The following is an 18,029-nucleotide window of genomic DNA, read 5'->3' on the forward strand; positions in this document are numbered from 1 at the left end:
TAATTAAACTGATTACTATTTGGTGGAACGCCCATCGCCAGTTTATATGCTCCCTCCCTTTTCCTTCTATCGATTGAAACTTATCCGGACAGCTGAACTTCTGCTTTGGTGCGGCGTGGAAGGAGCTACACTCTTTTGCTCGGTCTTCTCGATTTCGTTAAAGCGAAGGAACTCTGAAGAATCTCCTTTGTAGGAAGGCAATTTGGCGCTGAAGGGCTTGCGGATGTTTCCTTTGCTCCTCGAATCTTTGAAGTTACCTTTGCTACCCGTTTCCGAAGTCTCCAGGGCCGGCCCCTTACTTTTCCGAAACATGCAGAGTACAGAACTCCGCTTCACAATTCTCCGGAGTTCGATGCTGCGGGTCTAATAAGACTCACGGGCTTTTAAACATCCTTACGTCTAATAGTCCCATTTTTTTTTCTTCAGACGCTCACCTCTGCAACTGCGCGGAAGTGTGTACGTCTCCTTTTCATCCCGCCGTTTCCGCCTGTTTTTGCGCGCCCTCTTCGTCCCCTTTCGCAGCGTTTTAATTAAGCCCTGCTTAGTCCTCTTCTTTTCCCTTTTTCTTTAAACGGGATCACGATATCCCGCTCTCTGCCGCGCGAGGAGCAAGAAACGGAAATTAACGCTTCGCGCGTCCACCTTTGTGGCTTGTGGCCTTTAGTTCCCCGGTCGAAAGCGAAAGAACTTCGTCAGTCTGCTCGTATTAACGAAACTTTGCAGCGGTGACACGGCCTTTCAGGATTCACCAGGCGAGCAGCGCGAAATAACAGCCAAGGATTGCTTTTTCCCCTGCTCGATCCGGGCTGTTTTAATTAAAAGAAACATCCTCCCCTCGCGGGGAAAGCTGAGATCAGAAGCGGAGGGAAAATCAACATCGCTAGCCGGTCACCGTCGCTGGACTGTTTTCGCGGGCGGGATTTTCGCGCCACCGGAAATCGACACGTCCGACCGTCTGATCGCTGGTGCTCGTACTACTTGCGAGTGGTTCGGATCGATGCAAGCACCGACCAATCATGGTAACTGCGAATTACCTGCAAGAATCAGCTGTGGGCTCGACGAACCCTCCACTCTTCTCGACACTTTCACAGAAATTTCAAACTTTTTCAGTCCTCTTTACTGACTTCTTAATGAAGATTTTTTTTTACCCAAGTTTCCTAGCCTTCGAATGACTTCATCAGCCTTCAAACTCCTCCCCCGTATTTTTTTTCTGTTTAATTTAATCGTTGATCGCCGCTCGAGCTTTTCCACCAAAAATCACGGCACCGGAACCGCGCGATTATATTTGCTCGCTCAACACGACGAATCCAGCTGGACGCTGCGAAACACGCGTTCCAAAGTTGCCCCCGTTGTTTGAGCGTTGGCGCAGCGAGCGTTTCCACGAAGAGGAGTAGCGTTCTGCAATAAAATTCTGGATGCATCGATGGATGGAGCCAGCCCGATGGAAAATAGATACAATGACAAAGGATTAATTAAAAGCGTCGAGAGCAGCCTTGTCGTCCGCGGATCGTTTGCGGGGGAGGGGTCGGTTCGATCAGCGTTTTCGGTTTTTAAACGCGCGATCTTTCGCGCGATAGCCGATGGGAACGAGCGCCGAGCACGCTGTTTTTAAACAATCGCCCGTGCAACGTGAATTTCCAGGTATTCTCGCGCCCGGTAAACTAATCGACACGGTCAGCTTGAATTTCATTAACGGGCGGTTAATTAAAAGCCGGAATCAAACAAATACAGCGGATTATAAACGCGCGCTCGAGCGAGTCTGCAGTTTTCCGGCGCGCACGTGGCCCTCCCCCGTGCAAACGTGCGCGCTTCGGAATCGAATTATTCTGGCTCGAAGGGAACAGAATCGACGTTCACGTGTCTGCTTCGACTTTTATAGATCGCCCCAGTTTTACTTCTCTTTTTTTACACGATCCACGTATGCTGTCGTCGCGCCAACGATTGCTCTTCATCCCTCTCTGTGTCTCTATACCCACGCGTATTTATATTCCTCGAATAATATAGTATTTCACTGACAGTCTATAGCACCAACTTTGCGCGCTACACGAGTGGATCGCGGACGTGTTTGAATCGACTGTCTTCTTCATTTTTCCAATAAATAATCGTGGAGCAGGTGTTTCGAACTCTGTAGGGTCGCGAGAAGATACGAGTGATCTGCAAGCCACAATAAAACAGAAGACGATAGTAAGAAATATCAGTCCTCGCCTGAGACACAGCCGCTCGACTCTTCACCCATGGATCGTCAAACTACATCCGTCAAGCCCTGCAAACCTCAGGATTCACTCAAAGCACACCCGTCTCCTTGATCCGACACTCTGGAACGACTTCCTCCGATCGACGATCGCCTCGTTCGAGGAGCAGTGGGCAATAAAGACAAGGCTCGCTGAAAATCGTGCGAAGAAGCCGTAGCCGAGCAAGAGGGAACGGCGGAATACGTCACGGCAGGACGATTTTACGTCGGCCGTGGCGGCATTATCGGGTTCATCGCACCCGAACCTGGGTATGCGTGCCATTCGCGCCAGTCGATTCTTCATTTCTTCTCTTCAGGGACGGGGGCCTGGATGAGGTCGACGAGCAGCCACCGCCGAGCCACGAGGATCGGACGAAAGTCAAGGACGAAGGATTGACCACCTCGGATACTAACACTTTAAGGAACTCGGTACCTTTCATCGCTACTTTTGATTGGCTCCTCGAATATGGTGTCCTCTTGTCGCACCTGCCACTAGGGTCTCCACTTCTATTTCCATTTGTTCACTGGCGGTCGAAGAAGTTTTTGAGAAGAGTTCTAATACCTTCCTCTGTTCCTTGTCATGGTATGCAGGACAGTGGGCAGCTCGATCATGGTTAACCCTGATCAATCTTCCAGGACCTATTCTGTGATCCTTGGAGTCTTCAGGATCGGTGCCGCACAAACGTATCCACCATTGGAGACGTGGGTGGTCAACGAGCAAACGCGAACACCGACGTTACCGCGCGATTTAAATGGAAAGTTGTTCCCGTTCGCCTCTCGAAAGTCGCTGACGAATCGTGGACCATTCGGCCTCGACCGTGCCGCCACGAGCGTCGCCTCTCCGATGGCCGATTTCGTTAACCTTGCGGTTAATTTCGAAGCTCGCTGTACTGCCAGAATCACGTCGTAAACAAAGAGCTGCCTCTTCCCGTCCCGATGTCGCGTGCTGCCGCGCGAGCGTATTTCTGGCGCGGGCCGATAACCGCGAGTATCGTGGCCTTTTCCCTCTTGGAACCACCTGAGCCTAGTCGCCGATCGCCGAGACCCCCGCGTGGTTTGTCCATCGGAATGTCACGGAGCTCTGCTGTATTTAGAAGAATCCAGAGAATCGCCAATCCGACAAATTAGAGGGGGCTGAATCGGGAGGAATGCGCTGAAATTGACAAATGGAAGCAGTCGATATTTCCGCCGAATTCTGTCTCGCTTCTTGAAACTGCGCTTGGAATGCGTCCACGTAGTAAGGACGAAGACCGCATAAATCATTCTCAATCTCTCAATTACCCGCTCGTTTACTGGGCAGGCCTGCTTATGCGGGGAGTTCTTTCGAGTGGGATTCGGATCGATGGAAATTAAATGCACCATTGGAATGGTCGATGGTACAGGTCAGAGTTTCGGTATTCAGCATAAAGTAGTAGATTCGTACGAATGATACTCGACGAATCTGAATCTCTATAGAAGACGAATTTAATCGTCCAGGGCAGCGGTAAAAAAAATTTACAACTATTTCCACCCTCTTCCCCATCGCGAACCGTCATACCACCGATTCGCGCAGGAGCAACTCCGTCCTCGCTGCAAGTGGCGGCATTAACTGTAGCATTTCACCGGCACCATCCAGGAAATAGTAAATTCCCATGTACCCATTGGAACTGGTTTGCATCGTCGCGCGATCCCGATCCTCGCTCGGCCACCGAGCGTCCAAGTTGCCCGCGTAAAACGCTTTAATCCAGCGTCGAGCACGTGCTCGCGTCCGATCGTCACTCGCGCGATTAATCACTCTATTACATTAATCCGTCGGCGCAATTTATCTCGCGGGACGCGTCTGCCACACGCGCGTAATGGCTGAAATCCTGCGGCTCCCAGCGTTCTTGCCAGCCGGTGGCTGTCCCTCGACCGGACTAGCCTTCGAATGGTGCGCGTTCAACGTTCGGACTGCGACAATTGAAACGCAACAAATCCGTAAATACCTGTGCAAAATAAGAGATTCTTTTGATTACGATTCAAGAATTTTCCAATATTCCAATAGTCAAACAGCAGCCAGGGGTTAGAAACATCCGCTGGAAATAGTTTGACATTCGACTTGCACTAATCTCCATCGCGAGAAAAATTCATTTTCACCCCGGGGGGCGTGATCGAACCGTGGACCTTGGCGGTCTGGAGTTATCAGGGACGGGGCGGGACGAGGAGGGTGCAGCGGAGGCAGGGGAGGAGACTTTAATTACCGACGGGTGAATTCGCAACCGGACGCACCCACGGGGCAGATTACCCCGGTAATATTACCGAGTTTTATTGCGGGGAGAGAAAAGTCTCGAGGTCTGAATGCGGCATGACTCACGGCACACTCATCTGGCACCGATGTTTCTGCTCTTATTGCAGCCGGCTTCGTCTCTCCCTCGCCCCTGTCATTCCTGTCTCTGTTCCCGCGGCTGCCTCCTCCGCCATCCATTTCGCCTGCTGCACCCTCGCTCCTTCGCGTTTCATTCCTTTCTACCCCTGTTGCTTCCCTCCGCCGCTCCTCGCCCCTTTCTCCCGACCTATCTGTTTCAGGGTCTCTCCTTCGTTCCACCCCTGCGTCGGCCGGGTCGCGCTTTTTCCAGCCCTCCCCGCGTTCGCTGCTCATCAGCGCGGATCCCTGTCCGCGAAAATGAAAAGCCTCGCTCGTTCTTACGGCGATGAGCACGTGCGAGCGCGCTCCTCTCGATCGGCCACGGTTCCGTCGTCGTCGGCTGGCGATGGTGACACCGTTCTACATGGATACCAGGCGCTAATGTTAGCGGAATGAAAGGGGCAGAGAAAAATCGACATTCTATATTTCATCTAAGTACATTGAGGTTTTGGGTGCATTCTGATCAGCCTGAAACGTATCGTCGGTAATTAAGATTAATGTGTCACTCGGCGTTTGTAGGAGGCGAAATCTCCGCGAGGCAGGACGCGCGTGTCCATTCAAAAGGGATTACACGAGCGTTTAGCGACAGCACCGCGACGCTCGTCGTCCGTTAGTCAAGCCACCCCTTTCGTGAAACCGAATTGCACTTGGGACGCGAGGGACGGCCCAGTAATCTGTCCCCTATTCAGCTCGCGCCCCGAACCAACCCCCTCTTTCGTACACCCTTCCCCAGGCTGCTCTGGACACGTATCGTTCCGCCTCGCGGTTTTGCGAGAAAGGGAAACGAGCGAGGGAGCATAAGGCAGCTCTGTATCCCTGCGGGGGTGACAATGGACGAACAACGGGGACGATTTCCCTGCGAAATTCACTGCGGTATACCGTTCCTTTTAACAGCACCTAGAGAATCGATTTCAAACTCGATCCGTCCAGAATACTTTCCCTTTTCACTTCCACTTGCTCGTGGTCCACGGAGATGAAACGAAGAAGACGACCGCTGGACTCGGGGATCCCTAAAGCCGCGCCTTTTCGTTCCATTTTCTTTGAATAAGGACAGGTTTCTGGTTCGCTGCGGGTTTCATTTAAAACAGGTTCCCAGGCTGCGCGCGGCCAGAAATTACCATCGACCAACGAACGTTGCCTGTTCGACGCAATTTGTCGCCGATGACGGACACTTAGAGACACGGTTTGATGCCCTGCCCCGGATCGATTTAATCGAATGTTAATAGAACGCGAATCATCGTCCCCTCGAGGTGCGTGCCGGCCGTCGGGGGACTCGCGTTACGGGTCTTTTAATTGATAAATTAAAACTAATGTCCGTGTACCCGTGAATGGTAGCGCGGGACAGCGGGGTGTCGGGAGCAGCCGGCCTGGAAATAGCAGCGCTCGCTGGAGGATACGTCCTCGCGCGAGCTAAACGTCGGATAATCTCTCGCGAACGCTCGTGCATCCGCGCTGAAGAGGCTCTAACGACTCTGCGATGGAGTTTCGTCGGGAATCGAGGTCGTGCGTCCCGACCGGGCGATGAGAATCGCCTCTGTCTTCTGCCTGTTCGTCGGCCCCGGCCGCTGATGGCTCTCCGCGGAAGTTTCGATCGCCTTGGAACGATATTCGATGGGTACCGGTGGCACTTCGCGCGCGGATAATGGAGACGCTAGTAAAACTGCCGGGCTACTGGAAATTTGAATACGCCTGTAAATCCGGATGACTCACGAGGTGTTCTTTGCTTCTCGTTGCAGGTCTCAAGTACCTTCACTCGGCCAGGATCCTGCACAGGGACATCAAGCCGGGGAATCTGCTTGTGAATAGCAACTGTGTGCTGAAGGTGAGTCGATCACTCCTTTGCTGTATTGGCGCGGTGGAAAAAAGCTACCATCTTCGTGCTGGTACATACGAAGTGTCTCTCGCGATGGGAACTTAAGAGGCCAGGTCACTTCATCTTCTTTCTTTAACCCGACACGCCGATGAAGTTACGGAAAGAAGCGAATTGCAAATGTGCCAGACGCGATGCTCGACTTTCAGGGGGTTTCACGTGACCGGGGGATATTGCACGGTTTCTCTGCGAACAGATCTGCGACTTCGGACTGGCCCGAGTGGAGGAGCCCGACCAGAACAAGCACATGACCCAGGAAGTGGTGACGCAGTATTATCGTGCACCGGAAATCCTGCTGGGGGCACGCCACTACACTGCCGCCGTGGACGTGTGGAGCGTCGGCTGCATTTTCGGCGAGCTCCTTCGCAGGAGGATCCTGTTCCAGGCGCAGAGTCCTGTGCAACAGGTTAGTCCTTGGCCCTGTTAAATCATTAACATCTCCCCGCGACACCTGCGCTTCATTTTCCCCGACAAGGCACCAGGAAGATCGAGGGCCTTCGCGGCTGCTAGCGAAAGTTTCTGGCGAGATTCAAAGGATTTCAAGGGAAATGTCAGCGGCACTCCTTCCTGGAAGTTCTACGAATTTCATGCATCTGATACTCTTCCTTCTTCCTTTCCTCTGTACGGCTTCTGGGGAGACGCTGGTTAACCGTTTGCCACCGAATAGGTGCCTTCTCGTGATAGTAGGAAGGAGTTCCACTTCCACCGAGGTCCACAATTTGCAGAAGAATCGAAGGAAATTTAACCTTCGAAGCGATTTTCGTCAGCATTCATCGTGTCCCCCTTGATTTCAAGCCCCGTTTCAGCCAAAAAGCAGTGGTCGAGCCGAGGACCCTCCCTCCCTCCCTCCCTGCCCCAGTCGAAAATGCGCCAAGTTATAAAATCGATCACGTACTCGTTGGCTTGCAGCTGGAGCTGATCACAGAGTTGCTGGGCACACCGACCCTCGAGGACATGAGGTACGCGTGCGAGGGTGCGAGATCCCACATGCTGAGGCGTGCACCGAAGCCACCCTCGCTGACGGCCCTCTACACCCTCAGCAGCCAGGCGACGCACGAGGCCGTCCATTTGCTCTGCCAGATGCTAGTCTTCGATCCCGTAAGTTTCCCCCCCCCCTTTCTCTGTACGGGGGAGATCGCCCTCTGTCGCTCTCTCGGTTTCTGGTACAGCGACGAGGGCGACAGTTACGAGAGGAGAGACTTTTATTCGCAGCCTTTGAAGACCGCGTAGCTCTAGAGGCGAAGTAGTAGAATCGATAGATAGGCGGGGAAGTCAGACCGAGCGAGGGTTAGCTTGTTTTCGATGGAAAATCTGCAAAGTTGCTCGGCTCCTATTCGCGATAAAGAGGCACGGTGCATCGTCGAGTTTGAAGGATTACTTCCCAGCTAAGGGAAGGACTACTTCCCCGATAAATGTCCCCGGAACTTGGGAAACAGGAAACGCGACGTTATCATTCTTTAAGCACCCTTATCGAGGCATCCGACATTCGCGGCAGCTCGACAACTCGCGAAATTATTGCCGTCCACCGACCACCGCGAAACTTGCGCGACTCCTGGAGCTCGCGTCTCGATGGGCAGAGCTAAGTTACGACGGACGTTTCTGGTCGTTTAGCGAAGGGAAACGCGGACGAACGGTTCATATGCGTACCGCTAGGTCCTCGACACTTCGTAAAAAAATACTCGGGGCGAGGGCCGCGACATCGTAAAGTCCTCGCGAGCGGCGCGCGTAACAAAAGTCGCAGTAAAATCTTTACTGTCGAGACGGACCCGCTCCGCTAAAGGTAAAAGCGAACGGAAAAATATAGAACGGAGGGACGAAGAACCCGTGGACGCGCGTGTGCGCGACGGTCTCTCGGCGAAGCGCGCACATACGCGCGTTGCGTTTTATCAGAAATTCAGCGAAACGAACGCGAGGCGACAAAGTTACCGTTATTAGGCGCAGCTGGACGATATCGCGCGCTATCTTTGTAGGTTACTAAGTGCTTATTAAAGTGCAGGAACACGCCAACGCTTTACAACCTACTTTCCTAAATCTCGCGCTTAAATACGTCATTTCAATATTTTAGCGACGGACCTGGACCGCTCAGTGCTGAACGGTCGTTTAACGCCGCGCATTCAACGGTACCCGTTCAGATTCCAACTCTCGGAGCCTCTGCTACTCGAACTAGAATCTGGAATTAAACTCACTCCAACTGAGAAAGTCTTCTAGCACTCTCTCTCTCTCTCTCTCTCTTCCGAAACTTGCTCGCGGAGCATTCAATTTTTAACAAAGCTCAGTGCATTCTTTGGGCAGCTGTAACCGTGTTCCTGCATATTCATGATAGCACAAGTTAGAAGTAAGGAGCTCCAAAGATCCACCTTTCCCCCAAAAAATCCAACATAACGCCGACCTCTTTCGTTTCTCTATAATTCAGCCCAGGGTCGCGGGATCGCTTGAAACTGGCCGCGGTCCATTCAAGCGATCGGGGGAGACGTATTTATTCGTCCCGATCGCGGAGCTTTTTAATCCCTTAACCGTTCCTCGGAGAATTAGATCGTTAACTAGCCACGTAAACAGCGAGGCTGCTCGAACGGACGGTCGTTCTCGAGCGCGCCCCTATCGATCGTTCGTTGACCCCGTTCACGAACTTCCCGCAGGACAAGAGGATCACCGTGGTGAACGCCCTGGCGCATCCTTATCTCGACGAAGGAAGGCTCCGATACCACTCGTGCATGTGCACGTGCTGCTACACGACCAGCGCCGGCATGAGACAGTACACAGGGGACTTCGAGCCCGCCACGTCTCATCCTTTCGACGATCTCTGGGAGCGGAAGCTCACCACCGTGCAGCAGGTGAAAGGTAAGGGACCTTGGACGATCAGCACCCGTGAAAACCGACGCGATATACTCTACGCGCTTTCGTGCGGACAATCGTGCGTTTCGATTTAAACGCGACACCGCGGCAACGCGCGCGGGGCGATGCTTCCTCGCATCGAGGGCCTTTGTCGATTCGATCATTTCCTGGGAGAAGGTTTGAGAAGCTTGGTCGGAGGTGCGCGCCTAACGAGGAGGCTGCTTCGGGGTGGTAGCAGGAAATGGGGCGCGCGAGGAAAAGGATGCGGTCAGCCCCAGCTTGATAAGGATATCGTAGCTTCGAGAGATTCTACTGTACCTGTTGAGGGTTAATTCTTCTACCCGACAGTGCTCACTCTGTGTTCACTTTCAAACAGGAGTTGGAGTACAGTAAACTGGGGAGCATCGGCATGCTTTTGGAACACTTTGGTATACGTACAATATAAAAATTAACATTTGCACATTTGTTTCAAGTATCCTATTGTAACAATGGCTATTTATACAAACAAGCGGATTTAAATTGAATAAAAGGTTCATCATTGGAAGAAACAAAGAAGAATAATATTAAGCAGATATATTTTTATAGAAGTAAGTATTTCAATACCAATAAATATTTTATTCAAAGTACTTGGCGCTGCGCCCCGAATTGGTGTTGTTAAACTGAATAAATCTGTATAAATTGCATTAAGCTTTTTCTCTCTTTCTTGTCTCAGTGGTGTCTTGTATCTTTTTTTATTTGTACCAAGACAATTAACATTTCTTTGGTTTCGCAGCGCCAAGCGTTTTGATAAAATTTGTATTGGTATTGAAATATTTATTTCCATAAAAATATATCTGTTTAATATTTCTATTTTCTTTGTTTCTTCCAATGATGAATCTTTTATTCCATTTAAATCCGATTGCTTGTATAAACATTTTTGTATATCATTAGTTTTGTAAAGATTATGAATTTACCGTTCTTTGCACGCGTATACTTGGCGCTCTTTTTTGTACCTTTTTTCAAAAAAGGTAATTTTATGACGATCCTATTATAACATCGCATCATTCGTAATTGCGCAACAAGTGTGAAAATGCATCAAATTTGTGTCCTTCTCTTTCTTTAACACGTACTAAGTAATTACCAATGGTCCCACAGTTTACTGTACCAATTCGGTTAATTCTCACCCTAAAATCTTCACTAGCTTCAACAACACAGGGTCGGTCGACCGATTTCAAGCAGAGGGTGCTGATAAACCGTCACCGAGGCGCGGTTACGCAAGGTCGCGAATTTCACACGGCGTGCTGATTTTCAAGCGATTTACATACCGCTCGGGGTAGGGAGGTAGCTTTAATGTCATCTGGTAACCCGCCACGTGCTCGTGCTTCGATAAAATCCACGGACCTGGCCGCGTGCTGCAGCTTTAGCGCGCCTCGCGGAAGGCCGAACGTCATCGGCTCGGTGACGAGAGGTAGAGGAGAATTATTAGCGAAAGGGTGGTTTCGCAACCGGGCAGATTGACCGTCCCGGCTTTCGCGCGGTGAAAAATACCTCGCTGTGTCGTGTGACTCATGCGCATTATTAATAGTTAATGTCTCGGGCACGTGGCCGCTCCAGCCGCGAACAATGATGCGATAGACTTCTCTCGCGTGTGTAGAGGAAAGGCCTATGCGTGCAGCCGCGATAAATCATAGTTTATCACCATTGTGGCCAGGGGACCGTGAAGTTATCGTATGACTTTCTTCCTCGTAATCACCTAGAAACTGGGTCTAATATCGCGTTTAAAATATGCACGCCATGGGCTCGCTGTTTGCCAGAGGGTGCTTCGAGCTTCCTCTCCTTCGCTTGCAAGGATTCGCGATTTCGCAGAGCGCTGTCTCTAATATATACGTCTGCGCCTCTTCGTATCCAGGTATCTCTGTATCCCCACTAATATGCACAGTGGTTGACGTACCCTTAATTCAAGGAATTGCCTCGAGTTTGAAGCTACCAAGTAGCCTGCTTTTTCCTCGCAAGATCTCGTTGGAGGTTGTTTGTAGCATCCTGCCCGCCGACAGTTCGTTCCTCTTTCTTCGTCACGGGCGTTTCTTTCTCCAGGCGCAGAGCCGCGCGAAGAATTTTCAAAGGCAATTAGCCGCGAACGCGCTCGTGCTGTTTTCTTTTCGAGCATCCAGCCGCGAGATTTCCGTGGGATATTTGCCCGAGCAATTAAGGCTCGCGATCCTTTCTCCTGACCGGGGCTATTTGTCCATTTAATGCGCGTTACGCGGTTGTTTCTCGCGCGTTAAACATTCATAGCGTGGGAAAAAAAGACGGAGCAGCAAGCACGTGGCTTTCCTGCCAGGCTAGACGTCGCCGAGTGCATTGTCTCCCCTCGGCTTCATCCTTTTTTCATGAAACGGGGCCTGGAGGTTTTCGCGATTATATTTGCGGCGCACGGGGAAGTACGTATCCCGTGTTTATCCATCGCGATTCGGCGCGTCGAAGCACGCGAGCCCGCGTGAAACCGCGGGGATACCTGTGGTTCGGTTCGAGAATACGGCGGGGAACGTTGATCGAACTTCGCAAAAATACCAGCCCTGCTCCTAGCAGCTGTATCCTCGAACGTAGCCACACTTATGAGCTCCATTTCGCACGGAATTCCCGGGCACGCGGTGCAAACACAATCGAGCCTCGATTGTCTGTAACAGACGATGAATAATCGAACGACATTACGCGCCGCTCGGTCGTTAGAAACAGATGCCGCAGAGCCCCTGAATTTCCCTCGCAAAGCGCCCCGTTTCCTCGCGTGCGACGCAGAGTGCACTCTTTAACGCACGTGACAGTCAAATAGAAATCGATGGATTGTTTCCCGGCTCCCTTTCGTGTCTACCGAAATTAACTTCTCTCAGGAACAATCCAGAGCCATCGGTGCAACGATTTCCTTGAGAAAATCTCCCCGCGAATCTCCTCGCAAGAGGGAGGAAACCGTACTCTGCGCGACGTGCTGGAAACCGCTTTAATAGTATCGTCACGGTGACGCTCTACGCCCGGGCGACTCGTTTCGATTCGCCGGGGTGTTTATACGCGGCGGAATGGCCAGACCGAACGTGCTCTCACCCGACGATCCTGACGTTGTCTGTTTCAGAGGAAATGCACAAATTTATAGCGGAACAGCTGAACACGTCGCGCGTCCCGCTCTGCATAAATCCGCAGTCCGCGGCGTTCAAGAGCTTCGCAAGGTAAGCCGTATGTGGCGGATCATCCAGGTTCTTTAAAAGAGTTAAAGACAAGTAAACGATCGATTGCCAGTAGAGAGTAACAACCGTCAGAGCTAGGACAGGGGCGAGAAAAATGGTCAGAGGCGGATAATCATTGAGATTAGGGATGAATCTGCGACGAGAACAATCGAGACAACCCTCCCCGCTGATCATCCCCCCCTTTTCAATCGACCTTCCCCTCCGCCCCGACGAAGTCAACACCCGCTTCGAGTCTCGCGCAAGAAAAAAAAAACCGGGGGAAAGGAGACGGATAAATCGAGAGGGGTCGCGAGGGAGAGATAGAAAGGCGTGTGCATGCTTGTGTGAAAGTTGGGAGCGAAAGGGTTCGCGGAGGGGCACACAGTGTTTTTTTTTTCTTCTTTCACTCTGTGTTACTTGATCGAAGTCGGATCGAGGGGGGGAGAAGAGGGGAGCGAGAGAGAAAATCGCCGGGGGAGGGAGAAGGGAGGTGGGCGAGCGTGTCGTAGACGGGAAATTAAAAACCGCGAAGGGAACGAGTGGTGAAGGGGGCACGTGCATGCTGGGTGGGGGTAGGAAGGACAGGAGGGTCGGGGACGATCGAAACGAGCCCAGAAGAAGCGATCCCTTTGTCCCGGCGACCCTCTCTCGCCGACGTCCTTGCGTTTTGGCTCGGGTATACCAATTCCTCGGCTTCTTCCTTCGCAGCTCCATGGGAAACCATTAAGAATTAACCGCGGCCCCGTTCATTGTCGGCGCAGACACCCGTCCGTGTCTGTGATGCATCGATGGAACGATTGAGCACGCGATTCACATCCTTTCGCCCGATACTCACACGGAAAGGTCGTCGCGACGAGACTCATTCGGGCACTCTTTATTACTTCCAACAAGTATGGCAGTACGCTCCGTTGGAAACGCCTCCTGTCCCTTTACTTCCGTAGACTCGTGGCGCAGGAAAAAAAAAGAAAAAAGAGAGCAACCAAAATGCCCCCGCCAGCGCGACCTCTCCCTGTTCGACAAAGCATACGTCCTAACGCCGCGACAATAGCTGCGCGCGATCTCTCGGCGTGGAAAGGCTAGGAGAGCAGAGCGTAGTGCGAGTGAAAGATTAAAGGGGATGCTAAGAGAGAGGCACGAAGGAGCATGCTCCGAGGATCGGTATTACGCTGATTTAAAGTGAGAGAAGACCATCCTGCGCTGGCAGCCCTAGAGCGTAGAGAATGAAAGGGACAAAAAAAAACAACTGATTCTGTTTCATATGATTTTCAAATATGTAACATGTTCTCGTGTTGCTTATTGCCGTCAAGTTAGAGCAAGCCGATCGCCGACCCAGCGCCCTGCGCCGCGTATACGTACACGTTACTACTACTACCAGTACCGAATCAGCTATCTACCACTGTCAGCTACTATCGACTACTACCGCTATCGTCTACCACTACTACTACCGCTACTACCGCTACTACTACTACCACTACTACTACCAATCGTGTTACGTCTCCTCCTGAACGAATCGAACGAACAGAGAGTCAGCTCTAGTCGGCGTGACCTCGTTCGCAGAGGTACTTGAACAAACCATTTTACCACCTTACGTTTTGTGTTCCAACCCCCCTTCTTTCTTTTTGTTAGTTCACCATCAATTTATTTCTGCCCCCTTTTGTTTCTCGCTCTGATTCTTTTGTACCATTGTCTGGGCTCTTCCGTTACCTTCTTTGTCGTAATTATAATAATGTCTCGTCGTATGTCTACCATCCTACGCTTCTTACCGTTCTGTTTAGAGAGATTCTCTGTATGACTGATACTCTGTATATATATACATACTTGCACACGACATGTGAACAACGAAATCGAGGCTCGAGCCTACATTATGTGTATATATACGTGTGTTGGATCTTAGACGTGATACGTTGCCGAATACGCACGCCAGCCACCAGCTTGCTAGATCCGCGCGATCACGGAGCAGCTCCGTGGCATTTCTTGGAGATTCGGTATCGCGAGTGGTCGATAATCGAGTTTGCACGTCATCGGTGCGCGCTCCTCGAAGGTCTGTCTAGCTTCTTGAATAGAAAGTTCCCTGTATATATTCCTACGCGCCTCTGTCCGTAAGACCGAATCTACTTGAAACATCTGCTTCCTGAGTTCATCCAGAAACGAAACGCGATAAAGATACGAACGGGAGAGCGTCTCCCTCGCAACAGTTGAGCCATTGATTTCCATCGAGTTTCACTAATGCGTTCGCCGGCGAAAGGCCATCGACACGGCTAATTAACGCGAGTTTACCGTGCACGTGTAATTAACGGAGTCTGGAGGGCTGAAGCGACGCGTGCCAGCTTGCTCGAACGCGAGAGTACAGCGCTGTCTGGCGCGGCGGAAAGATCCACGCGGCGTCAGCGTTCCCTCGGTTTCATTCGAGGCGGACAGGAGAAGGAGGATCCTCGAGGAGCCGCGAGAAACACCGATCTCGTGGTTTCCAATTCGTAAGCACGCACGTTGGAAACCAGCGACCGCGGAGGCAGCCGGTTGTGTGATCGAAGAGGAGTACTAAAAGTCGCGGAAACTGTGTCATCCCTATTTATACTTAGGCGGCTGGTCGCTGGCGTGCGTACGTGCTGATTATGAGTCTCTGGGAAAGTGGTACTTTGTAAATAACGCTGAAAGGAAGGCCTGAAAAGAGCGCTTTAGCCGACACGACGAGTGTAAGGAAGGCACTGATCAACCATGCAGCCTTCAGTCGAGAGAGAAAAGATAGAAAACGGACGATCGCGACGCGATTAATTGACGAACATGGGGAAAAGAAAGGGAACGAAAAATACTCTCTTTCGCGGTGCACCTGGGCAGATCGATACTTCCCCCTTTCACGATCCACCCTTAAGCTCTAGCCTCTCCTCGATCCAAACGAGTCATTAGATAAAACACGACAGTTTTCTCCTGCATCTGCAAACCGTCCTTATTAATCCCCGAACGATCCTCGAACGATCTTTCTTCCCGAACCGATCATTTCCGACCGAAAGTCCTGACGTGACCCGCTGCTGGCACAATGGCCGTAATCTTCGAGCTGCCCTCGAGGGAAAGAAACCAGTGCACCGAACGATCACCTCCTCTCTTTCATTCTATCGAAGCAAATTTCTCTGATCAGACTCCTACGCAACGCTTCCAAGGAGATTCTTCGTCTTCTTCTTCCTTTCATTTTTGTACGCCTCTGTTTTTTTTTTCTTGGTTTTCGTTCTGCGAAGGTTGTACGGTACAATGGTAGACGGTATCACGAGGTTGCCCGGGGAAAAAGATTTCCCTGGACCGCGCGGAAGCCATTACTGTCATTTCGCCAAGTCCGGGCCGCGCGGCACGAGTTTCGGCGGAGATCTCTCGCGTCGCGTTTGCTTTGCCAAGTGACAATCGCCCGAGCGCATCGAGGGCTGCTCGGACCGCTCAGAAATTCGGTCGTCTTTGTGCAACTTTCGCCCAGGAGCCAGCAAAGTTCGCGAGAGGCCAGAATTTCCGCGCTGCCGTTGTTTCCCCCGCGGGTTTTTTTTTCTAAGCCGCGGGTGCGTTTTTCCGCGAAACACCGGGAGGGTCGCGATGGAATCCCGCGAGAAACACTCGCTGTTCGAATTAACCAGGGGGTAACGACTCGGCTGGCGGTGCTTTTGTCCGTCGGAGAAGCGGAAAGAGAGCGAGTCGCGGCGCGGCTCCTCGCGACGGGGGCCACTTTTTCAAAGTCCAGAAATAATTTCGACGGAGAGGTCGGCGACAGAGATCTCGAGCGAAACGGGAGGGTGGGGCGGGCGGGACGGCAGGCGAAAAAGGAAGACGACGAGGCGCTCCCTTTTTCGGTTACGCCTTTGTTTTTTTTGCGCTATTTTCACGGCTGACTTTTCTCGCGAACTTGGCAAAGCAAAGCCCAGAGGCCTTAGAGCCGGGTCGGAGGCCGTGACGCGCGGGAATATACGCCGAGGGGGGAGGAACCGGCCTAGCCGTGGACCGACATCGAGGCAGGATAAAAAGGAGTGGAAAAGGGAGACGTTGCAGAGGAGACGCGATACAGCGGGCAGGGAAAGAGAGATATCGGGAGAGAGATGCTGAAAAACAGTATTAAGAGCACTTGTACGCTAATTATACTTACGTTCTTAATCGAGCTTTAATGTGGTATTAGGATCAGTTAATGAGTACCTTGCGAGTACCTCTGCGTTTGTTTTTAGGCATTATTCTGCCTAATTAAAGTGCTTTCGCGTTAAATTCCAGATGCATTCCTTATTTGTAGCTTATCGAGTCGCCAAGTGCTGTGTTCAGAGTAGAACGCAGAAGAGGCAGTGAATAAACTTTACGTACAGGTGCCCTTAAGCCCGAACAAAAAGGGTGCAGGGGAAAAAGAAATTGATGAACGACAATCGAGATGAACGGCCGGCTGTCACGCGCGCTGACAGCTGCATGGAAATCAGATGAAGCGTTTTTGTTGTTTTGTTAAGCTCCAGACCCGTGGAAGGGTCCACGCCCTTCCGCCGTCCTACAGGCAACCGTAGAATTTGAAGAGACGAGTCTCCGACCGGGCTCTTCCTCGAATACCGATCGTCACGAGAACGCAGAGAGTTTCCTCGGTTGAGAATCTCGAGACGTCGAGGCCCCTGAGTTAAAGACGCTGGTAGCTTTCAGCAGCTAGTAGAATTAGCGATTGCGCCTGTTCGCGTTGTACTTGTTCCACCCGATCGAGCGATAGCGAAACGCGCCAGTAGAGCACGGAGCGGGAAAGAAGCGATTGTCGCGGCTTTCGGGGATGAATTTGTTCGTCCGAATCGTTGAAGATTCGAGTCCCGGGGTTTTACTTGCGGAGAGAATGAAATGCTCTCCGCGGTTTGTCAGTGGAAACCTTGCAATCTCCATCGATTCAGAAAGTCGCGACGATTGCCATTCCCGCGCCCTGTGCAAGTAACGATCGACGCAGCGATCGATCTTTGCCGTAGTTTGCCAAAATCCTCCTCTCTGTGGAGTTTCCCAGACCGACCAGTTTCTTTCGCCCAGTGACAGTGGAGTTTGCCTGGTGCCCAGTCGCTGGACACGTTCCCCGCTCGAGTTGTATGCTTTTCTTTTCTCCTCCTTTGCGTTCGATCGAACCCACTGCCGATCGCTCTAGCTGTTTCATTGCCGATCCAACCCACCCACCCACCCACCCCCCCCACCCCACCCCCCTCTCATCACCGATTGTACTTCGACACTTTCGAGACGCACCGCTGCCGCTCGTTGGCGATGCTGCCACCCACCTATTCCCGTTGCCCAGTTCGTCAAATCAGCCTCGACGGAACTCGAATTGCGAAAGCAAAACGCTTCTCCCCCGACGAGACTGCCCGCGAGAAAACCTTTCCGATGGCGAGGAGCACTTTGCACTTTCGTCGTGTAGAGTTCATTAGAGTTCGGATCTCCGTGACGGCGTCGTCGAGCCAGCGATCCACGTGGGACACGATCAACGCGAAATAGGAGAGAGAGAGAGAGAGAGAGAGAGAGAGAGAGAGGGAGCGAGGAGAGAGAGAGAGA

General features: G+C 51.8%; 1 protein-coding gene across 7 annotated transcripts in view; it reads left to right on the plus strand.

The window, feature by feature from the left end:
- Nucleotides 1-18,029, plus strand: part of Nmo (serine/threonine-protein kinase nemo) — a 137,040-nt gene that overhangs the window by 107,903 nt on the left and 11,108 nt on the right. For 4 of the 7 annotated variants that reach the window (XM_076817990.1, XM_076817991.1, XM_076817989.1 and 1 more), the window contains exons 5-9: nucleotides 6,350-6,435; nucleotides 6,680-6,889; nucleotides 7,393-7,581; nucleotides 9,120-9,321; nucleotides 12,419-12,512. In XM_076817990.1, the coding sequence (XP_076674105.1) occupies nucleotides 6,350-6,435; nucleotides 6,680-6,889; nucleotides 7,393-7,581; nucleotides 9,120-9,321; nucleotides 12,419-12,512 (781 nt within the window). Of the gene's footprint in view, nucleotides 1-6,349; nucleotides 6,436-6,679; nucleotides 6,890-7,392; nucleotides 7,582-9,119; nucleotides 9,322-12,418; nucleotides 12,513-13,816; nucleotides 14,069-18,029 lie in introns of all 7 variants that reach the window. The other 3 variants (XR_013086204.1, XR_013086205.1, XR_013086206.1) reach the window with 1 other exon arrangement.

The sequence above is a fragment of the Andrena cerasifolii genome, chromosome 8, assembly GCF_050908995.1.
Source record: "Andrena cerasifolii isolate SP2316 chromosome 8, iyAndCera1_principal, whole genome shotgun sequence".
Classification (NCBI taxonomy): Eukaryota; Metazoa; Arthropoda; class Insecta; order Hymenoptera; family Andrenidae; genus Andrena; species Andrena cerasifolii.